Source organism: Wolffia australiana, chromosome 15, assembly GCF_029677425.1.
Source record: "Wolffia australiana isolate 7733 chromosome 15, ASM2967742v1".
NCBI lineage: Eukaryota > Viridiplantae > Streptophyta > Magnoliopsida > Alismatales > Araceae > Wolffia > Wolffia australiana.
Genome location: NC_135849.1, coordinates 3,484,644 through 3,509,292, shown reverse-complemented (window position 1 = coordinate 3,509,292; position 24,649 = coordinate 3,484,644). Strand labels below are relative to the sequence as shown.

General features: G+C 46.7%; 1 protein-coding gene across 2 annotated transcripts in view; it reads right to left on the bottom strand.

Annotated features, from left to right (window-relative positions):
- EDA25 (CCAAT-binding factor) overlaps positions 1-24,649 on the bottom strand; it is a 63,721-nt gene that overhangs the window by 19,084 nt on the left and 19,988 nt on the right. Inside the window, exons 8-14 of one of the 2 annotated variants that reach the window (XM_078587780.1) lie at positions 24,214-24,306; positions 13,503-13,688; positions 12,643-12,726; positions 12,425-12,568; positions 11,295-11,384; positions 10,971-11,053; positions 10,354-10,653 (exon numbers count right to left, since the gene is read on the bottom strand). In XM_078587780.1, the coding sequence (XP_078443906.1) occupies positions 10,354-10,653; positions 10,971-11,053; positions 11,295-11,384; positions 12,425-12,568; positions 12,643-12,726; positions 13,503-13,688; positions 24,214-24,306 (980 nt within the window). The remainder of the gene's footprint in view (positions 1-10,353; positions 10,654-10,970; positions 11,054-11,294; positions 11,385-12,424; positions 12,569-12,642; positions 12,727-13,502; positions 13,689-24,213; positions 24,307-24,649) is intronic. The other variant, XM_078587781.1, reaches the window with a different exon arrangement.

Below are 24,649 nucleotides of genomic sequence, written 5' to 3'. Positions count from 1 at the left end.
GTCTGACAAGGTGGGAAGGACTACACCGATTAGGCGGGAACATGGACTGCTACTGTTGGACGACGGGGGGCGCTCTTCTACTTTCTTGGTGCACCGGGCACTTCGACCAGCCGACGAGCAGTGTAGAGGACGTCTCCAGTTGGCTCACCAGCGGCTTGGCCACCCTCCTTTTCTACTATGCAGCGAGTTTTCCCTTCTTTATGTACTGGACTCGACTTATCAAGTGTTGTTTGCGAAGCCTGTCAGTTGGCCAAGCATCGTCGATCTTCCTTTACTCCCTCTGAAATGCATACGAAGAGTCCGCTGTATCGGGTTCACAGTGATGTTTGGGGACCGGCCCCGCAGCCTAGTCTGAGGGGGCACCGCTACTTCGTGATTTTTGTGGATGAGGCCACCCGGTATACGTGGGTCTATTTGCTGACCACGAAGTCAGAGGTCACATCCACCGTCCGACATTTCTGCGCCATGGTCCAGACTCAGTTTGGTCGTGGTATCCAGCGGTTCCGGTCGGACAATGCCCGCGACTTCGTCAATACCGCACTTGCCTCATTTTTTGCGGATCGTGGAATCCTCCACGAAACTTCATGTGTAGCTACGCCGGAGCAGAACGGTATGGCAGAACGCCGCATTGGGTATGTCACTTCCACCGCCCGGACGCTGTTGGTGAACTACCAGGTGCCTTGGCAGTATTGGGGTGAGGCGATTTTGACGAGTACCCACCTCATCAATCGTCTTCCTTCCCCTACATTGGAGTTCTCCTGCCCCCTGGACCGGATGAATGCGACTTTTTCGGATATTTCTCTGCGGACGGGTCTCCTTCCTCGGGTCTTCGGCTGCACCGCCTACGTCCACGATACCTCTCCATCACGGACGAAGTTCGATGCTCGTGCTCTGAGGTGCATCTTCGTCGGCTACGCATCCCTCCAGAAGGGATACAGGTGCTACCATCCGCCCACAAGGCGTTTCTTCATCTCGGCAAATGTCACCTTTGCCGAGCATGAACCCTATTTCGGGGACTACTCTTCCTCATCCCGCCTCCCGTTGGATGAGGCTCCTTCGGCTCCCCACTTGGGGCCTGTTCCGAGTGTGGAGCCCACTGCTCCAACGCCACCCTCGTCTCTCCATGATCCTTTTCCCGTTGATGTCCTTTCTTCTCCGTCGGTGACACCTGAGGGGTCCTTGGACGTGCTGTCCACTCCTCCTTCGCTTCCGGCACCCTTGCCGCCTCCTCCCCCGGGCATTCTCACTGGCCAGGATTCTCCAGCTCCGTCCTCACAGGATCTCCCCTCTTCGGGTGAGTCCTCTTCCTCTCCTCCCGGTGAGTTGGCTTCTTTCTTCCCATCCGAGGATGATCCTATCCTCCCTTGTGCGGGTGACTCCACTTCCCTTTCCGCACCTTTGTCTCCCCACCTCTCGCTTCCGCTCATCCTCCGTCGGACGATTCCGCTCAGCCCTCTATCGATGATGAGGAACAGCTGGGTTGGCCTATCGCCCTTCGGAAGGGGGTTCGTCAGTGCACTCGCACACCCCGCTATCCTCTATCTCATTTTCTCTCATTCGACCGGCTGAGTACTCCCTACCGGCTGTTTCTCACTCGCATCGAGTCGGATCCCATTCCTCGCCGTGTAGCCGATGCTATCGCTTCTCCTCATTGGAAAGCGGCGATGGACGAGGAGATGCAATCTTTGCTCAAGAACCACACGTGGGATGTGGTCCCCCTTCCTCCTGGCAAGAGGGTGGTGGATTGCAAGTGGATCCACACCAAGAAACATCATGCGGATGGCACCCTGGAGCGGTACAAGTCTCGCCTCGTCGCTCGGGGGTTCACCCAATCATATGGAATGGATTATTTGAGACCTCTTCCCCGGTGGCGAAGATGGAAACGGTTCGTCTTCTCTTGGCATTGGCAGCTCACTTCCATTGGGGGATTCGGCAGTTTGATGTGAAGAACGCCTTCCTACATGGCGATCTGAAGGAGGAGGTGTATATGAAGCAGCCCGAGGGGTACACCCTTGGTCCTCCCGGCACCGTCTGTCGATTGCGGAAGTCCCTCTATGGACTGAAGCAGTCACCTCGGATGTGGTTCGGCCGTTTCTCCTCCGTTCTGAAAGCCGAAGGGTATACTCAGAGCAACGGTGATGCCTCATTGTTCTTCCGTCATCAGCCGACCGGTGTATCTATCCTGGCAGTGTACGTCGATGATATTTTGCTCACGGGTTCCGATGCTGCCGAAGCTGTCCGTCTCAGTGCTGCCCTGGCCAAGGAGTTTGAGATTAAGACTCTCGGCCTCCTCAGATATTTCCTTGGCCTTGAGGTGGCTTATTCCCCCCGGGGGATCTTCGTCTCGCAGCAGAAGTATGCCGTTGACCTGCTCACCCTGACTGGTATGACTGAGTGTGCTCCGGTGAGCACTCCCATTGATCCCAACGTCAAATTGGGCAAAGGGGAGGACTCTCCACTGGTGAATCCTTATCAGTATCAGCAGCTGGTGGGGAAATTGCTCTATTTGACACACACTCGGCCCGACCTCAGCTTTGCAGTCAACTTACTTAGTCAGTTTATGCACTCGCCTCGAGAGGTTCATCGCCAGGCCGCCCACCGGGTACTTGCATACCTAAAAGGTTGCCCCGGGAAGGGACTGCTCTTCCCTCGGAGTTCGGACAGAAAAGTGAAAGTGTACACTGATGCAGATTTCGCCGGCTCGATTGTGGATTGCCGATCCACCACCGGGTACTGCACGTTCATCTTTGGCAGCCTAGTCAGCTGGAAGAGCAGCAAGCAAGACAAGGTATCCCGCTCAAGCGCGGAAGCTGAGTTCCGCGCGCTCGCCGATGGGGCATCCGAAGGTCAGTGGATTTACGGGATCCTTCACGATCTTCGGGTGGAGTATTCCCGTCCCATCCATTTTTACTGTGACAACAAGTCAGCGATTGCACTGGCCTTAAATCCGGGCCAGCAGGGACGGATAAAGCACATGGAGCGTGATCGCTACTTCTTTAAGGAGCGTGTTGACGAAGGGATTTTTGATCTTGACTTTGTTGCATCCGCTGATCAGGCGGCGGACGTCCTCACCAAGGGACTTTCTCGTCCACTTCTCCAACGTGCGGTGTCCAAGCTCGGTATGGAAGACATCCATACTTCGCTTGCGGGGGGGTGTTAGTGATATATTCCTATATCGGGCTAATGGGCCCTGTTCTATAAGCCCATTAGCCCTTTATCTCTCTTCTCTCACTTAGGGTATATATATATACCCTCTTCTTGTAACATCTTTGGTACATGATTCTATTTTCCTTCTCACTCCATCTCTCTTGATCCACTTCCCCCTCCTAGGGTTAACACCATACGTTTGGGTGTATCCCTTTGCCATCAAGCGAGCCTTATATCTCTCAACAGATCCATCAGCCCTGTGTTTAATGGTATATACCCATCTACGTCCAACTGGTTCCTTTCCATCCGGCAGTTGCACCATCTCCCATGTCCGGTTTTGGGCCAACACTTCCATCTCCAAATCCATGGCTTCTCGCCACTTTGGGTCACGTGAAGCTTCACTCCACGTCTCTGATATGGTTTCACTATCAATTGCAGCTAAAAACGCTCGGTATTCAGGATGTATCCTTTCATAGGTGACGAGGTTAGAGAATATATACCGAGGATTCTGAGTACATGCTCGCCGTGCTTTCCGGAGAGCTATAGGCCACCCCAAATCTGATTCTAGATCTTCGCCAGAGACGAAAGGAGTTGTTTCCATCGTTTCATCAGGAGTACTTGATTCCCCCTCAGGAGGATCTCCCATCCGGTCACCTACTTCCGGTAGTGCCTGAATAGATGAGACTTCAGCTTCTGCACAAGATTGAATAGTAGAGGATGGAATTGAATAGTTCATATTTATAGCTTGACAGTCTTTATTCACTGGCTGGTCTGTACTTTCTGTATCTACTAACCACTCCTCTAATAGAGGAGAATCACCAAAATAGCTCTCTTGTTCTTGGAAAGTAACATCAAGAGATACCTACAACCGTTTTGTTGGAGGATGATAGCATCGATATCCCTTCTGTGTAGAGGAATAGCCCACGAAAGCACACTTCAAAGCTCTTGGACTTAATTTAACTAACGGATCATGAACATGGACAAATACAACACACCCAAAGTCCCTTGGCTTGAGTCCAGTATGAAACGTCACATTAGGAAATGATTGGGACATCAGATCAATTGGGCTTTTGAATTCCAGCACCTTGGATGGGAGACGATTAATAAGATGAATTGAAGTTGATAAGGCCTCACCCCAAAGATATTTTGGCACCGATTGATGAAATAGAAGAGCACGAGTTTTAGCAACAATATGACCAATCTTGCGTTCTGCAACACCATTTTGTTGAGGTCTTTACACGCACGATGATTCATGAATTATACCACGTTCCTTGAAGAATTTGGAGAGGCTATTGTTGAAGTAGTCTTTGGCATTATCGGATCGGAAGATCTTAACCTGTGTTTGATATTGAGTTTGCACTAAGATGCAGAAACTTTTGACTATATCAGTTACTTATGATTTATGCTTCAACAGGTATGCCCACGTGTAACGAGTACAATCATCCACAAAAACAATAAACCACCGTGCAACCTTTGGAGAGATCGTAGGACTTGGCCCCAAACATCGCTATGGATTAATCCAAAGGGTACATTTTGATGCTTACTCTGGCGATTAAAAGTTGCTCGGCGATGTTTTGCATATTGACAAGCATCACAGACTATTTTAGAAAGGTCACACTTCTTCGCAAAACATGGAAAAATCTTTCCCAAAAGGTCAAAAGATGGATGTCCCAAACGAGAATGAAATAATTTAACTTGTTCCCACACTGGCAGCTCAGTGTCGTTCGACAGATGCGATTCCCCGACAGCCAATCCAGTAGGCGAGTAATCTGCCACGTGAAGCAGGCCATCTCACTCCTCAATTGAGCCAATCCTTCGGTTCAACTTCTTGTCCCATACAAAAAAACCATCAGAACTCAGAGTTAGTATAGTTGATGTATCTTTCACATAGCGTTGAGGAGAAAAAAGTTGAGCTTGAATTTGTGGGACATGAAGAACATTATGTATCTTTCCCAACCCATGAATAGAAACAGTGCCTATCCCTGTTACGGGTAATCTGTCACCACTTGTTGTAAACACTTTAGGTAGGTTACTTCTAGGAAAATATATCGAAAAATTAGATCGATGAGGAGTCATATGGCTGGATGCTCCAGAATCCAAAAGCCAACTCGATTTCGGAGAAATAGAGGTAGATCCGAGGAGTGCAACGCTCTTACCAGAGCATGCCATGGATGAGCTCGGTGCATTAGAGTTCATGTTCTTCAACTTCTCGAGTTCTTCTTTGAGTTGAAGGAATTCAGACATTGACACTTCGGAGGCACTGACAGCTTCTTGACCTTTTTCAGCCTTTACATCCTTGGCGACATGGGCTTGCGTGTAGTTCTTTGGTTGTCCATGGAGATCCCAGAAAGTCTCCTTTTTGTGGCCCTTCTTGTTACAATGTGAACAGATCCAAACCTCTTGTGGTTTCCCATGAAGATCCCAGCAAGTTTCTTTCTTGTGGCCCCTTTTCTTGCAATGTGAACATACAACTATCTCCCGGGGCTGATCACCCGAAGATGGAAGTGCAGACTTTCGAGTTTTGAATTTTGCTGCCATGGCAGTGCCAAGATCCTCCGATGATTCGTTGGTGTGTAGTCGACATTCCTCTTCAAGTATTTGTTGAATAGCTTGTTCCAAAGTTGGGACATGCTCACGATTCAATATTTGACTTTTGAGGAAGTCGTAATCACTTTTCAGACCACCAAGGAAACGATAAAGTCGATCTTTCTGCATATACTGCTGACAAGCACAGTTTTCCAAGGTTCCACTTCTAAAATGGTCAAGTTCTTGCCAGAAACCTTCAAGTTCAGAAACATATTGTTGGACTGTTAGATCTCCTTGTTTGACCATAGCAATCTTGATTGTTAAATCGTAAATACGCCACTCATTGCTTTGTTGCAGACAACTCTTATGGACTGTGTCCCATATTTTTTTTGAAGAACCCAAAAGTAGATACTTGTTGAAAAATTCAGGCTTCAAGCTACTAAGGAGCCACGCACGAATAGCAGCGTCATTGGCTTTCCATTGTAAGAAATTCGCATCTGAAGAACTAGCTTCCTTGGTCAAATGATGACTCAGACCTTTTCCTTCCAATATCATCTCTACATACTTGCTCCAATGAAGTAAATTGAGGCCAGTATACTTCACTGCTTCCGGAACTGATTGTATCACCAACTGATGAGGAGATGTCTCCGAGATTTGCAAGCTCTTATCTGGAACAGATGTTGTAGCCGCCATCTGAAATACAACCCTTCTGTAGACTGTGGAACTCGCAAGCCTTCACCAGAAGATTAACCCACGAGCTTCAATGTTGAGAAGCTCCCAAAGCAGAAAGAAAAACGCCAGCTAGAAACCGACCGAGAGCAAGGTCTCCAGTGATCTCTGCTCTGATACCATGTCAAGGTCTAACCCTAATCCGGATTTAGGGTAGAGAATGGAAGAACAAGGAGGAGAAACTCACATTAAGAAAAGAGTAATAGAACCCCATACATTTAGACGGCGCCCTAGGGTTTCTTTATAAGTAACCTGGGCGTTTCAGGCATCCAGGCTATCGTGGACCCGATAGCCTGGATCCGCTTCACTTATATCCGATAAGGACATAAGTATACAGGAAATATAAACAAGTACAAATACAGATACATGATAAAATCATAGGCGGCTGACAAAATGTGTTAAGTCAGTTCATGCACTCACCTAGAATTTCGCATTTTCAAGCTGCTAACAGAATTCTCAGGTACCTAAAGGGGACTCCAGGACTGGGCATTGCACATAGGAGAACAGGTAAGATTGATCTTATTGTATACGCTGATTCTGACTTTGCTGGCTCTCGGCTTGATTACAGGTCCACCACGGGGTATTGCACGATGCTAGGAGGGAATTCGGTTACATGGAGGAGTAAAAAGCCGAGTGTGGTGTCAAAGTCTAGCACAGAAGCTGAATTTCGAGCCATATCAAAGGGAATTGATAAGGCCATATGGATCAAGAATCTGTTGGAAGACTTGAAGATCACATTTCTAAAACCAATAATTATCCGCTGAGACAACAAATCAGCTATCAGTATAGCCCATGGCCCAGTTGACCATGACCGGATGAAACATGTGAACATTGACAGATTCTATATACAGGATCACTTGGAACAAGGAATCTTGAAGACTGAGTACGTGAGCTCTGAAGAACAATGTGCAGATATTTTGACTAAGGGGCTACCGATCAAACAAACTCAATATCTGAGATCCAAGCTTGGAATGAGGAACCTACATTCCTGCACTTGAGGGGAGCGTTAAAGATATAAGGAAAATAGCCCAAGCCCAAGAAGATGATTGTAATACATAAAGGAGATACATTGGGCCCACTATACCCATTATCGGGTTCTGTGGGTCCCATCGTTAACGGCTAGTAATTACCAGCCGTTGGGCGACTAGCCGTTAGACGACTAGCCGTTAGACAGCAGCTATAAAAGGGATGTGTGTAATATATGTTTTTTTACCTTTTTCTAATAAGATTTTTCTCTACTGTTCTTGCTGCTGCTCTCTCTCTCCCTTCTGTACTCTTCAAGTATTACAAAGTCGTCATGGTATCAGAGTGTATTCACGTATTCACCCCAGTGTTCACGTATCCACGGATGATCTCCTTTCAAGGATGATCTACCTTCAAGGATGATCTCCACGTATTCACCCCAGTGGAGTGTATTCAACCCATCCTACTTGAGGGGTTCAGAAATGCCTGGAAAGGTGTGTTGTACCATCCTTTCATGATCATGGAATAATACAGAATCACTGGAACTCGCCTTCATCATCTCTGTGGCCATTATCAAAGCCCAGAGATTCCAATGATCGATCTAGGAGACCCTTCTCGTTTCCTTGGAATAACAAGTTTCTTCTTCTTCTAGGATCGAAAGGAGATAGATCAGGTTTCTTCTTCCATTGACAATGAGCTTCCCATGTCCGGCTCTGATACCATGTTAGCTCGCTCCATGGCTGGTCGGCATTTGACCTACCCGCCAGTCAGAGCAAGAGAAGGAGGCGGGAGAAAAAGAAAACCTCATCAACTTATTCCCTAGGGTTTCTCTGGTTTAAACCAGAGAGACTTACAAGGAAAAGGGCTGGGCCCACAAGTAAATGCGCTAGCGGATTGGGGAGTCAGTGGGCCTCTTATATATGGGGCCAACATTTACAGAAAAACAAAGAAAGAAAGAAGGAAAAATAAAAAACTAGAAGAAACAAATGTAAATTCCTCTGCTAACAGTAATAACAGGTGAGATACCAACTTATCCCAATCACATTTTATCTGATTGGATCATTGGTACCAGTGCAACAGACCATATGACTCCCTATCGTTCCAAGTTCTACAATTACACTCCTTTCAGGAGAGATAGACGAGTATTCACAGCAGGGGTGAGAGTCTAACTGTCACTGGTATTGGAGATGCGGAAATATCTTGCCTGGGTCTTATTAAACAAGTCCAACATGTACCTAGTCTCAGGGGGCAGCATATATCCTCACGGAAATTTGATAAAGATTTAAATTTTGCTTTTTATGTGGCTCCTGAGGGTATTCTGATACGAACCTGCTGGTTCGTATCGGTGAGAAGACGAGAAGGGAGGGAAAAGGCGCCGGGATGGTCATCAGTGAGCTGGGATGGACTACGGCAGGTGGGCCAGGCGGAGTGGGCGTCGCCTACCAGAGGGGTCTGGCAGAATGGATGTCGCCGAGAGAACCAAACACATTCTTGTGATACTTCTTGGCCGCCCTCCTCATGGGAAGGCTGCTCTATTTAAAGGGATTACAGAAGTCCAAATGACTAAAATGCCCCTATTGGGCTAAATGATGAAAAGGGCCTAGATATGTCGGGGTTGTATCATATTCTTATTTATAACAACGCAAAGAACCAGAGGACTTCACCTTTTAAGGTGAAGAACGGGCTCCTGTATGTGAACGATTTGGAAGGTGATGGTTGGACGACTTGTTATGCTGCACAAGATTCGGAGTGGAGCAGATAAGTGGATCACATCAACCTTATGCACTTTTGACTTGGGCATCCTTCATTTGAATTTTTGATACTCATGTTCCATATGTTTTACAAAGATGTGAATATCTCTTCTATTGTTTTGAAATATGCCAATTCTCTAAGCGTAAGTGCACCTCCTTCAGCGGAAGAAGTGAAGGGGTAATTTGTTGTTTGTAGTTATACACTGTGATGTGTGGGGGCCATCCTCTACTACAACCGTAATGGGAGCCAGATGGATTATTAGTTTTGTTGATGAGTATACACGGTCAACATGGGCATAGCTATTGAAATCTAAATCAGACTTCTCGAAAGTAGTTTAGGACTTCTTCCGTATGATGAAGAATCAGTTAGATATTTCTATAACGAGATTTGGCTTGGACAATGCAGTCGACTTCTTTAATGAGAACCTTTCCTCGTATTTTAAGGCACAAGATGTGATTCAAGAATTCAAGAGGCCCACAAATGGCTGGACGTGGAGCAGCGTGTCATTTTAAATTCAAGAGGCCCACAAATGAATCAGAGGGAATGCAACAGGGGAATACTACCTGTCGTCAGCTAGACAAGCAAAAGGTCCCATTAAAATCAAGAGATTCGGTGGCTACTTCTTAGATGACAACTGATGACACAGGTCCTACATATGAGCCTAATACCAAATACATCAGTTGTATGTGCCATGTGCGCACAAGGAGAGAAAGACTGCTCACATCTGTTCTTTGAATGTCTGTTTGCCCGAGCCATTTTGAGCTTGCAGCATCCTATCAGGGTGGATGTGACATTTGACGAAGCATGTTGCAGATTCCCCTGGGGAGATGCGTGCATAGGACGATCGGGCTGAAGGATCCTCATGGTACCTTAGGTGCTTTAGTGGCACCGTAATGGTATCGTCTTTAAGGAAAGGCTAGTCTATATGGATTCAATTTTGCATGATGTGGAGATTACTGTCTCCTACTGGTTGGTCGGGGGGTGAAGGACAGTAAAGGGGCCAAGTTGATCAGTCAGGTACTCACCACGTGCACATATGCCATTATATCTGGGTTATTCACCATTCGCAGGAGACCCTCCCTTTTATTTTTCAAAAAAAAAGAGCTTAACCCTTAAAGTCGACGTGGATTAAAGGGAGAATAAAAGGCACAGAGCTATGTTCTTGTTACATTGAAAGACGAGACACCAATTATTTATGAATGGGAATAAACAAATCAAAACGTTTGAGAAAAATACCAAAACGAGGGCTCCCTGTGATGGGGATTATATCTCACAGTTGAAGAAGTCACTATGCAAGGTTCTGCAGCCTCTCTGTCCGACTTCAGCCTTTCATTTTTCGCATCAATAGTTCCATCTCCAGACGGATTTGTAGCTTTAGGCTTGGAATCGCTGGAGCTAAGTTCACAATTCTCCGCAGTTAACAAATTTCTATCGATTCTTTCGGTGGCGGGATCAGCCACCTCTTCTTCATCTTCCCGTATATCAACAAAATGTTCAAGGTCTTCGTCAGCGGACTCACTTTGAAGCATCATACTCCTGCAGAGTTGCGAGATAAATAGGAAAACGACTCACAATAATACCTCACGGTTTTTTTGATTGGAAAAACACAAATCAATTAACATTATCGACTCTTCAGAGGAAAAAGACCACATCAAAGACCTGACTTAGAACACAACACCAGCTATGTTGACCAAGGTGAGAAATGAACAAAAAAGGAGTAAAACCATTTTGCAGAATACACAACCCCAGAAGTTCTAGAGCACATCTAAATAGACTGTACAAACATTTAGAGAAAATAGCAAGCAAATTGGGGTTTGAAGAATACTGAATGAGTGAAAAGTATCAGGTCTCACCACATATGAGGCTTTGCTTTAAGGACTTCAGAAATGAGACAAAGGCATCCACATGCATACTGTGGAGGCTGCTGCAGGGAGATCTGTTGGAGAAAATTATACTATTTCAAGCATGGAAATCAAATATCATTTTATACATAAACTGACAGGAATAGAGGGTAAACTTTTTTGCAAAATTGGACATAATACGACGCCTACTTAAACAAAAATACTGTGTCCGCAGTCAAAACTTAAAAATCAAATAAAGCAAATTTAAGGTTTTTGTAAAAGAGCTATTAAAATGGCTATTTGTGGATTGAATAAGAGATGAGGTTATTTCCACACCTGAAGAAGTCGTTTGGAGAAGGCAGATATTCGTTTCAAATTCAAGTCACTCTTCAGTGCTTTAAACAGTAGTGCAAGAAACATTTCATGCTGATCAAAGAAAGAAAATTAGAACACTTTTATTGCCCATGTACAAGGTAATATTGAACACATTTACAGGTCTACACATGTCAATGAACCTTTGAATGTCCATCCGTTAGCAGAAAAAAGCACCAGGTGATCCAAAGACATATGAAGAATCCTACTAAAGAATCAAAAAATATTGGAAAAGGCTGACGACAAAAACGTGGAATATTTATTTCCGTCATACTGATTTACTGTCATGTTAGGACATTCGCCTCCCGTTTTACCACGTTTCATTGCTTAAAAATTCAATGACTGGCAAGATTAGATGGGCACATTGTGACATAAACAATGAAGAAAATCTAGAGACGAACTTCCATAAATTCGTATCACGCTTGGTCAACACAAAAAGCTGATAAACACTCGTCAGTATTAGCTTGATGAAAATGAACTATGAGCAGACTCTATTCATTATGAAGGCTTACTCAATTGATATTTTAAAAATTAATCCATAAATGAGACACAGATTGACTGCCATATTGACAAATTGGAAGATATCCAAGGAAGGTGGTATTTAGAGGGCCAAGGTATCCAAGGACGGGCTAGCCCACGAGGTCGAGGGCCTCATGGCATGCTGGTTCGCTAGAGGGGTAATCAGTTAAGAGAGGGGTTGGCCAGGCGGGGAGGAGAGCTTTAACTATCTCCACATGTAACTCTGGGTGGTTACAGCTTTGTCGGGTGACCAACTTAAATCACTTTTCAAAAAAAATTGACAAATTGGAAGATATGTACTGTTAAACAGAAATAATAGTGACAATGAGAGGGTTTAAAAAAGAAGGAAAACTTCAGCTCCAAGAAAAAAAGTGCAAACTAAGAGCATTTGCGACAGCTATTACCAACTGCTTTAAAGATCAATAGCTCACACCATTATTTGGTCTAAGGATAACTCATGTTATCAGTGATCCTGATATGGGTCTCTAATTCAATTCATCCATTTCAACGATTATATAATATCAATGGTGACGGGAAAAAATAAAGAACCGATTCATGGAACAGTCAGGTATAACCTTGGAAGAATTTAGGGCAGCTGGTTCAAGAAGCTTTGAGTACAGCGCACGGTAAAAGCGGTCACTAAGGATCTGATTCTTAGAAGAAATTTGATATAGAAGCAACAATGCCTGAACTCCTATATTGAAATTTTTTGAATGGACCTGCAATCCATATATATTATCACGTTATTCACTACACGCCAATGTATTAAAACACAGAAGATTAAAAATATTACCAGTCTGAAAAGTACAGGCGTTTGGACTTCGATTATGTCATCAGCTTCATCGCTGGCAACAAATGGAAATGCCCTATTGACCCCCTGCGAAGCATACAAAGAACAGCACAGCACAGAGCTTTAGAAAGGATTCAGGAAGCGTAAAGCAAAGAAAAATTTTAAATTTGGCATACGTTCAGATCCTTTTCAAAGATAAAATAAATATTTAGTTAGCTTTATGTATGGCTGCTTCCAGAACCAACACAATCAATGAAAAACCAAAGAAGTTAAAGAACACTCAACTAACAGAAGATAATTTTTTTAAAAGAGAACATTAGCAATCTGTGAATCCGAAAGGCACCAAATGTAACATTGGATAAAAATAGATGATTCCTCACTCTAAACATAAACTTCTTTTCAAAGTTTTTTCTTGAAGCGACAACTGATAAAAAACTATGTATATATATTGTTAGAAACTGTGACCCAAAATGAGCACCATTGGTTGAGAAAAAGAATTGCCCACATTAAAATATTTATCAGTTAAAAAGAGCAGGAAATTGGCGAAACCTATTTTGTCTGTTGTGCAATAACTACTGGAAATTGAAAATATTTGCGATTAAAAGTACCCAAAAATTAAAACTTTCCGATTAAATATTGCCAAAAATAGAAAATACTCTCATTGAGATCAACGAGATAAAAGAGTAGAAACCAGTATGATACTCAGGCTAAAAAAACTTGAGATATATGGATGTAATGAAATAGACAGACGATGGCATCTGCATTAGCTGCGAGGAACAATGATTGCGACTATACTCAGCTACTGTCAACAGAGAAATTATGATGATGCTTTATCATGGCACTTTAAAAGTTTGTAGACATACTGTTAAAATGGCACATAAAAGACGGGAGTCCATTTCAACACAAGACTCCATTTTTTCTTCTTTATTGACTGATTTGGATGTCAATATTTTGTCCCGGTTATTTTTCTTCCCGCCTTTAACAAGAGCTCCAGAGGTCTTCTTCGCACTACCATCCTCTGGTTTGTCAAGCCCTGAGGATATAAGGACCTGTAAAAATGAAACCAGCATAAAGAATTAAATGAGAGATCAGCATGTTCAGTACAAAACTGCTAACAAGTTCATGAGAGCATTTTCAGGAATTGCCTTAGTTAAGACTTTACAAGTTCTTCTTTAGAAAAAAGAACTTATCAGTTTCATAGTCTTTTTCCTTTTATGGAAGGATCTATAGTCGAAACTATAAAGAAAGCGAGTGAGAACATTAAGTCCAAACACTAACAAGGCCAGTAAGTGATATCTGTTAGTGAGATATATCTTGTATGGGTAATGGGCCTCTATGTTTAGCCCATTACCCTCTTATTCTCGTTTCTCTCTCCTAGGGTATATATACCCAACTCATGTACCTTCACTATCATGGGATTATTCTTCTTCTCTCAATCTCATCTTCTTCCTCCTAACCTAGGTTAGGGTTTCACATGGTATCAGAGCAAAGCTCTTGATCCAGACCTTCCTCCTTGCTTCGGCTGCCACTGTCTGCCTTGCAGACTCACCAGCCTTGCTTCTCCCTTCTTTCCCCTTTCTGGTGATCCGTCTCGCAGCCACCGCAGCCCTAGGCCGCCGCCCACAGACGCCGCCCGCTCTCCGCAGGCAGCCGCCGCCGTCCGCAGCCGCCGCCCGCTCTACGCAGGCAGCCGCCGCCAGCCGCAGCCCTAGGCCGCCGCCCGCAACCGTCGCCCGCAGCCGCCGCCCGCCCTCCGCAGGCAGCAACCGCCAGCCGCAGCCCTAGGCCGCCGCCCGCAGCCGCCGCCCGCTCTCCGTAGGCAGCAGCCGCCAGCCGCAGCCCTTGGCCGCCGCCCGCCCTCCGCAGGCAGCAGCCGCCCGCCGCAGCCCTAGGCCGCCGCCCGCTCTCCGCAGGCAGCAGCCGCCAGCCGCCGCCCGCTCTCCGCAGGCAGCATTCGTCAGCCGCAGCCCTAGGCCGCCGCCCGCAGCCGCCGCCCGCCCTCCGCAGGCAGCAGCCGCCAACAGCAGCCCTAGGCCGCCGCCCGCTCTTCGCAGGCAGCAGCCGCCAGCCGCAGCCCTCGGCCGCCCGCGCCCGCAGCCGCCCGCAGCCGCCCCGCAGCCGCCGCCCGCCCTCCGCAGGCAGCAGCCGCCAACAGCAGCCCTAGGCCGCCGCCCGCTCTTCGCAGGCAGCAGCCGCCAGCCGCAGCCCTCGGCCGCCGCCCGCCGCCGTCGCCCGCTCTCCGCAGGCAGCAGCCGCCAGCCTGCCCCTCATGTCTACCGTCAACTCAGGGTCCTCGTCTGACGAGAACCCCCCGGTGCAGGCTCCCGTCTTCACCGCGGCCGACTTCGGGAGAGACCTCCCTTCTCCGAAGATCGGTCTCCCTCTTCCTCCTGCTCCAGAGTGCTGTCGCTTGAGCGCTCCTCAATTGTTGGCCTGGATCAAGTTCGTGGAGTCGACACTCAAAGGCCGGCTTCTCCACAAACATTTGATATGCCCGCCGCTTGCCCCGACCGACCCGCACTATGGTGCCTTTGATGCTGAGCAAAATTTCATCCACTCCTGGCTGCTGAATCACACGCTGTCTACTTCGGTCTACGATAAGTTCCTCCACTTGACTACCCCGAAGGAGATTTGGGATTATGCCCACAAGTACTGTGGCCATGATGCGACCACTGGCGCATCTTCTCGCCAGGAGCGTGCGAAGGCTCTCCGCCAAGGGACGCTGTCCATCATGGACTACAGCTTGGCTCACAATGCCCTGTGGCGGGAGGTTGACTACTACATGCCGGTTGGTGACCCGCACGGAGTGGACCGGCGTCATGCTCTTCGTCTCCGCTTCTTGTCCTTCCTCGATCGCCTCAACCCGGAGTATGCCGAGGTGCGTCGCCGCACCTTGCACACCCGGGGCACTCTCCCGGAGTTTGATGCCGTGGTCAAGGACCTGATTGAGCTGGAGAGCAGTCTTCGCCGTGATCGTCCCGACATGGCGAACCCGGCCGACTCCACTGCATTAGTCTCCCGCTCTGGGGACTCGCCTGGGTTACTGCCGCGTCCACCGGTGCCTTCCCACTCTGCTCCCCCGGACTCGGTTGCCGACCCGCGAGACAAACTGGTTTGTACTTACTGCGGCAAGCGCCGCCACACGGCGAAGCGGTGCAGGAAGAAGCAGTTTGATCTCCAAGCTGCCAAAGATGCCAAAGCTCATGTTGCGGCTGTCCCTGCCCCGGCTCTCTCCTCGACTGGCAGTGCCACCGTCACCATGGAGCAGTTACAGGCGGATCTTGCTCGGTTGTCTGTGTAGATGACCGCCCTCCAGACTCAGCCTATGGCTTCCTTCGGGACGCTCAGTGCGCCTCTTGCCTCTACTTCTGATTCGTGGTATTGCGGACATACGGCTCTCACCGCTCCTCTCCTGTCGGATACCACTTGGGTGCTTGATACGGGGGCCACGGAACACATGACCCCGTTCAATCACCGGTTCGTATCTTATGAGAGGCATGGTGGGAACCGGCTGTCCTCACTGCCGGGCGGGCGTCTTGAGTGGCTGGTATCGGGACTATCCACGTGGATGGTCTTGGTTTCATCCCCAACGTTCTCCATGTTCCGTCTCTTCGAGCTTTGCTTCTATCACCGCAACGCCTTGTTGATGCGGTTCAGTGTTCCTTCCACATCCAACCTGATGGGATCTTCTTGTCTAACAAGGTGCGGAAGATTACACCGATTAGACGGGATCGGGGATTGCTGCTGTTCGAGGATGGGGACCGATCGTGTTTCATGGTGCAGCGCAGCCTTCACACCACGGCTGACTCTCGCCGCGACCGCCTTCAGCTCACTCATCAGCGCCTCGGCCACCCGCCGTTTTCTACTTTACAGCGTTTGCTTCCGTCCTTATGTATGGGCTTGGACCTTCAGACCGTTGTTTGCGAGGCATGTCAGTTAGCCAAACATCGACGTTCGTCATTTTCTCCATCTACTTCTCATACGACGGTGCCGCTGTATCGTGTTCACAGTGATGTGTGGGGCCCGGCTCCGCGGCCTAGTCTGAAGGGGCACCGCTGGTTTCTCCTCTTTGTTGATGAAGCCACCCGCTACACGTGGACTTACTTGCTGCCTACCAAGTCCGCTGTCGCCGCCACCGTTCAGCAGTTCTGCACAATGGTTCAGACTCAGTTTGGCCGCCCAATTCAACGTTTCCGCTCGGACAACGCTCGCAACTACGTCAACCAGGAGCTGACCTCGTACTTTGCTACATGTGGTGTTCTCCATGAGACGTCCTGCGTTGCCACCCCGGAGCAGAATGGCATGGCAGAACGTCGGATTGGTTACGTGACATCTACCGCCCGCACTCTGCTCGTGAACTACTCCGTCCCTTGGACATACTGGGGCGAAGCTGTCTTGACGGCCACCCACCTCGTCAACCGGCTACCATCTCAGACTCTTCAGTTCTGTAGTCCGCTCGATCGTATGTCGACTGCCTTTCCAGCTGTGACATTACGAACGGGCCTCCTTCCTCGTGTCTTCGGGTGCACGGCATACGTCCACGACACGGCGCCCACTTTGACGAAGCTTGACGCCCGTGCCCTCAAGTGCGTCTTCGTCGGCTACTCCTCTCTCCAAAAGGGGTACAAATGCTATCACCCTCCCACTCGTCGTTTCTTCGTGTCTGCCAACATCACCTTCGCTGAGTTTCAACCTTTCTTCGCCGCCTCCTCTTCCGGCCTTCTGCTTGGCGAGGTTTCCCCATCCCCTTTGTTAGATCCCTTTCCTCCTGCTGCGTCCCCAGCCAGTCATTCCCCTACGGACGTGATTCCTCCCTCGTCGTCCCCTCCTCAGCTGTCTTCCACTTTGGACCCGAGTAACCCCTCTCCTTTGCTTCCCACTCCACCCGAGTCCTTTCTTCCTGCCAGGCCGTCCTCTCCCACTTCCATTGCTTCCGCTCCTACTCCCGTTGGTTCTCCCTCTCCGTCGGCCCCCTCTAGTGCTGACGATGACTCTCTTGACTGGCCGATCGCTCTTCACAAAGGCGTCCGCCAGTGCACCCGCACACCTCTCTACCCCCTCTCTCATTACCTCTCCTACGACCGCTTGAGTCCCTCATACCGTCTCTTCTTGACCCGCATTACTTCGGTCTCTGTCCCACGCCGCCTGGCCGATGCCCTTGCCTGTCCTCATTGGAAGGCGGCTATGGACGAAGAAATGAGGGCTCTGGAAAAAAACCATACTTGGGACGTCGTTCCTCTCCCCCAGGGAAAGAAGGCCGTGGGGTGCAAGAGGGTTCACACCCCGAAGCACCGTGCGGATGGCTCACTTGAGCGTCGCAAGTCTCGGCTTGTCGCTCGGGGCTTTACGCAGTCCTACGGCATCGACTATTTCGAGACCTTCTCTCCCGTGGCGAAAGATGGAATCCGTCCGTCTCCTTATGGCACTCGCCGCTCATCATGGGTGGTTGATCCGGCAGTTTGACGTGAAGAAAGCCTTTCTCCACGGCGATCTTGAGGAGGAGGTCTACATGAGCCACCCCCCCGGGTATCCCCTCGGTCCTCCGGGCACAGTCTGCAGATTGCGGAAGTCCTTGTATGGACTGAAGCAGTCTCCGCGGATGTGGTTCGGACGCTTCTCTTCCGTCATGCGCGCTGAAGGTTACACTCAGAGTAACGGTGATGCTACGATCTTCTTCCGTCACGGGCCGGCCGGGGTTGCCATCCTGGTGGTCTACGTCGACGACATGCTGATTACTGGCTCCGACACTGCTGAAGCCTCTCGCCTCGGTCTCGCTCTTGCTCGGGAGTTTGAGATTAAGGCACTCGGCCCTCTCCGCTATTTTTTGGGCCTTGAGGTTGCCTACTCGTCTCGCGGCATCTTCCTATCTCAGCAGAAGTATGCTGTTGATCTCCTGGCACTGATGGGCATGACTGATTGCTCTCCTCTCCGGACGCCCATTGATCCCAACGTGAAGTTGGGCGAAGGGGGCGATTCTCCACCGGTCAACCCCTACCAGTACCAGCAGCTGGTGGGGAAGCTTCTGTATTTGACCCACACTCGCCCGGACATCAGCTTCGCCGTCAACCTTCTCAGCCAGTTCATGCACGCTCCGCATGAGATTCATCGCCAGGCCGCCAATCGGGTCCTTGCATACCTGAAAGGCTGCCCCGAGAAGGGCCTACTCTTCCCACGGAGCAATGACCTGACTGTGAAGGTTTATACGGATGCTGATTTTGCTGGGTCCGTCGTCGACTGCTGATCCCCCACCGGTATTGCGCCGTGTTTGGTGGCCTTGTCAGCTGGAAAAGCAGTAAGCAGGACAAGGTGTCCTGCTCCAGCGCCGAGGCAGAATTCCGTGCCCTTGCCGATGGGGCGTCGGAAGGCCAGTGGATCTACGGGATCTTGTGCGAACTTCGCGTCAAGTATACCGGCCCGATTCACTTCTACTGCGACAACAAGTCGGCTATTGCCTTGGCCAAGAACCCTGGCCAGACTGGTCGGATCAAGCATATGGAGCGTGACCGCTACTTCTTCAAGGAGCGGATGGATGAGGGCATCTTTGACCTCCAGTTTGTTCCTTCCGCCGACCAGGCTGCAGATGTTCTGACCAAAGGCCTCTCCAACCCCCTCCTGCTACGTGCTGTCTCCAAGCTCGGCATGGACGACATCCACACCTCGCTTGCGGGGGGCTGTTAGTGAGATATATCTTGTATGGGTAATGGGCCTCTATGTTTAGCCCATTACCCTCTTATTCTCGTTTCTCTCTCCTAGGGTATATATACCCAACTCATGTACCTTCACTATCATGGGATTATTCTTCTTCTCTCAATCTCATCTTCTTCCTCCTAACCTAGGTTAGGGTTTCACAGTCTTTAGAAAAAAGAATTGCCTTAGTTAAGACTTTACAAGTTCTTCTTTAGAAAAAAGAACTTATAAGTTTCATAGTCTTTTTCCTTTTATGGAAGGATCTATAGTCGAAACTATAAAGAAAGCGAGTGAGAACATTAAGTCCAAACACTAACAAGGCCAGTAAGTGATATCATACGCCAATGTAGTATCAATGGAATAGTTCTAACGAAAATTCAGGAAGTCGATATAACTGTCCAATGTAGGCCAAGTTTGAACATGAATGGGTACGGTGAGAAGATTTGGATATAGAAGATCTGGACGGGCCCCCTTTCATTGGCGAAGCTCCTTCCTTGATCTTGAATAGCTCGGTGACAAGATTTTGAGAATAGAAGATCTGGATGGCACCCTTCCCTTGGCGAAGCTCCGCCCTCGATCTTGAATAACTCCTCGATCACAACAAGCTCCATCCAGATCAGCAGGCTGGTTCCCCTTACTCTGGACCTTTGACGGTGTAACTGTCGCCCTCGAGTTCCAAGAAAAGAAAAGACTGCCTTACCCTATCTCCGCTTCCCTTATTCATAGGGTTATGTCTCTTCCCGTCCTGCTTGGTCAACACATACGCTCAGCGGCGATTGACAGCTCTTTATTTATTCTTTCTTATGTATTTCCTTGACTAGAATTGATGAAAATAGCACATCTTACAAGCAATATAAATAAGTAGGGTAGCGAGATTTCATGAAGTTGATATCCAGAAAGGTCAGGCAGCTGACTCGGGAAGTTGTACGTTATTCAGGACAGAATGTTTCATTATTCTCAGGCATCCGGACTTCCATCCATTGTTATCCATTCTCTATCTTTCCTCATCTAGGAGACTTGTCTAATTCGAGAAGCATATTTTTATTGTTGGCTTTTTCCCAATCATGGAAGGATACTACTTCGTCCATAAGAGAATTTAAATATCATCATGTCGTTAGAATTTAGTCTGTTTATATGATGACACAGCCGTAAAAAATTAAGCTGCTTAAATGGAAATATTATTTTAGATTAAAATCTTAAAGGGGCAGATGTTTGGTGTTTTGATTGGCTTTTTATTATAAATTAATAAAGGAAACAAGATATCAAAGAAAATAATCATTTTTTTAAGAAATCAAAGCATAACATGTGATATTCCAGTATGACAACAGGAATAGCATGATTTTAATTTCAATACCTCTTGATACAAAGTTTGAAAGGATAAAGTCTTCACCCTAACATATTCAAAAGCATAATTCTGGACCCAATATCAGGTACTGCATCGAGAAGCCCTCTGGGGAATTTCTAAGCATGATCCTCGGTCAGATAGTCATTTTCCATAAATTCTTCTTCATTTTTACTCAGCCCCTACGTCATCGGATTTCTTCTCATGTTAACCAATCAGGTCTACAAAGATCTGATCCGCTGAACTCTCTCCCTATTGTAATCCAGGACTCAATCAGTCTGGTCCCACTATTGAGTCTTCCATTGTTTTCTTTCACCTGTAGGCGTGGGATACAGTTCTCCAGACCTCATATGGTATGAGACCGAAGAAGTCAGCGCACGCTGTCGTCATGAGATTCGGCCAGCGAGTGTCTCTGTCAACTTCCTTCAGTTTCATCATCAGATAATGTCGTCAGATTACACAGATTTGGACCCAGTGTCTCCGTCTGGGCGGATATCATCATTGTATCACCAGTGTTGCCATCAAAAGTTGATGTACCCTTAGTATCTTGTGTGCTCAACACTGGGAGGTTGACAAGGTCAGAGACAAGGTGTTTGTCAAAAGGCCATACCGGTCCAAACAATCCAGTCTGCCAACATCTTGAAAAAGTTGGTTAACGATGTTTGAGACCAAGTGCTTTACAAGGCAGCACATCTGCGTACGACAACAAGGCCGGCGACTCAGTCCAACAGTTTGTAGTAGAAACCAGAAATTTGCCATTAACGGTGACTCTGTACATGCATGCACCAATTGAGGATGGCTACCTCCAATAAGGTAATGCCAGGGTACACAAGGAGATCTGAGTCACATTTCCTATAAGGTAATGCGTTTCATTCCTGCTATTGCAGAAAGCTTTCAATACAATGCCCGAAATTTTGATCAGTGGGGTCAGATGGTGGAACTCACTCTGCTCAAGAGACTGTTGGGTGATCACTCGATCACTGATGTTAACCCAGATGATTCATCATATAAGGTGTGGAAACCCGATAATGACAATGTCTATGCGTTCCTGTTGGGAAGCATCACAAAAAATGTGCTTCATAAAAGTCTTAATGAATTATGAGCTATTTGGCTGTAAATGGACTATTACGGACAAACTCTTAATCAAAATTACTGGGAATAACCTCTAAGAAATAAGATGTTTTAATCTTCAATGGGTCTAAATACTAAATACCAGGCATTGAAAAGTCAAATTCTTAATCACGAGAATGTACCCAATAGTCGCCTACAGCTGATTCCAGGAGCACATAAAAAGGAAAATAGAACAGGTTGAAGGGACAGAAAACCACAACTGACAAGGGAGCAAGTGTGTGACATGAACCAGTATTACACGGAATTTTGATCCAACACCTAAAGGACAGAGAGGAAAGTTTATCAGAGCAATGTAGTATGTCATCACTGTAAACGAAGGGCCACACAAAGAAGAATTACGGGAACCCACATGAACAACGTCCGAGAAGTCAGGCTCACTCTGGCCATTCAAGAGCGTCACCAAGAAGAAGGGACGACATCAGAACCTAGCACTACCCGTAACTGGTTTTGGTAGTGAGAACGATAGAAAACTTAGGAGTGCGAAAAAATGTTTTACTTGTTTGACATTAGTATAATCACAGAAATCTTGGAATACATGTGTCAGGTTGTAAAGTCTCTCAGGTTGTAAAGTCTCCAAGGGCATGGTTTGGAAAGTTCTCTCAAGCACTAAAAGCTATGGATTACATTCAGGGCAACCATGATCATACTTTGTTTGTGAAGCAGTCGTCATCTGGATGCATTGCAATCCATCTCATGTATGCAGATGATACATTCCTCACCGGTGACCTCAAGGAAGAAATGGAATCTTTGGATGATATCTATCAGAAGTATTCGAGGTCAAGTTTCAGAAATAGTTAAGATTCTTTTGGGTATTGAGGTTACATACTCAAAAGATGTTACCTTTATCTCTCCCCGGAAATACATCCTTGATTTATAGGAAGAGACAGCGATGAGTGGTTGTAAGCCATCTGCAACCCCACTTGAACCTAATACAAAGTTAGTTCTAAGTGAAGAATCACCTCATGGAATTCGGAGAGGTACCAGCGATTAGTTGGAAAACTTATCTATTTGAATCATACAAGGCAAAACACTGCATTTTCTGTTGAATTTCTAAGTCAATCAATGCATACCCCCAGAGAACATCATTAGCAGGCAGCATACAGAGTATTCTCCTACAGAAAAGCTACCGCAGAACATAGGTTAATTTTCAAGAAACATGGTTGAATGAGGCATCAGTACAGACTCAGACTATGGAGGATCCACGATCATTGTTGATCGACTACAGGGCTGTTCATTCCTGGGGGAGTTTCAATTACATGAAATAGTAACAAACAGCCTGTTGTTGCCTTATCTAGTGCACTGGCTGCATACAGAGCATTGAAAGAGGGTGCAACTGAAGGGATATGGCTACAATTAATTTTGGATGATTTTTTAGTACAATATGGGTAACTAATGTTGTTATACAGTGACAGTAAATCAGCCATTAATATAGCTCACAATCCAGCGCAACATGATCAACCAATACACATTGAAATCAACAGGTATTTCATGCGCAAAAAGGTAGATCAGAAGATGATTCAGCTGCAGTATGTGTCCACCACTTCACAAGAGGCAGATCTACTCACCTAAGGCCTACAGGGAAGCATCTTTCAGCAACACACGTCCAAGCAGAGACTTAGAAGCATCTACCTACCCGCGTGAGGAGGGATGTTAGTTGGCAGTCAACTATTATTATCTACATTTCTTGTTTTGTGTATGTCAGCAGACAGTCTTTTAATTTTATTTTATTTTTCTTTCTTTTGTTAAAACCCTATAAGTCTTGGTACTGTAGAAATACCCTTATGATGGCGGATCCATCGTATTGGGTCTGCGAGACCCAATAACTGTAAACCCAGTTTAAATACTGGGAAACCTTCTTGAATCGTTAAGGGTTTCTTTTCTTTTGTTGAATCTGTCTCTCCCTTCCTTTCTCTCTCTCTGGCGGCTAGGGTTTGAACAGGTGGAGAAGCTCCACAACTGCAGGATCAGATAGAAGTTGAGAGTGTACTTTCTTTTTTGTACTTTCTTCTATTATAATATGGTTGTTATAATAGGTCCATTAATATGTAGCCCATATTGGTACGTGTATGTAGTGAGAATTAATAAAGTATTCTGTTGTTTTCTCCCACCAGTCGGCTAGGGCTCCAGTTCACCAGAACTCACAAAACTGATTAAATGCCAAAAACATCAGTAAGAATAAACAGGGAGAAATGGAGAATAAAAATACTCCCACTGAGCCATTATACAGAAGCTAAATAATAAAACAAATGAGAAAATGAGAATTTTGTGAGATACGTTCTGAGGCAACTGTTCATCACATAGAAAATCAACTTAGCTATCTGGTTTTTTTTCAATATCAACTTACCTATATGATATGCAAAAATTTACAATAACTAGCACAGTGCAAAAAGATGACCTAATCTATTGCTAATTACCTTGAATAACGCAAAATAGATGTCAACTAAGCGCTTAGCCACTTTAGCACCATCACCTTTTCTCGACAGAAGAATTTGGCTCAAAAAATTGACCTGGATACAGTTATACCAAGGTGTATCAGTAAGATACGAGATAAAGATCATGCCAGAAAAAGCAACAAAATTCTCAGACTCAAAGTAGGCATAGTTGAAAGATTTTAATAGTGAGCTGAGGAAGATATAGTTCAAGTATCATGAACAGTGGAAACATGTGATAGAGCCCTAGGGCTCGAACCATGAACTTGTCAGGTGGTTACTGATTTGTTCGGGTGAAAGCCCCATATGTTTTCAAAAAAAAATATGAAGAGTGGAAAACAAGAAACAAAAGCAACACACTTGTTATTTGGGCTATTCGTTAACACTATAATAAAATAGCATCCATGCTAAATGTTATTCA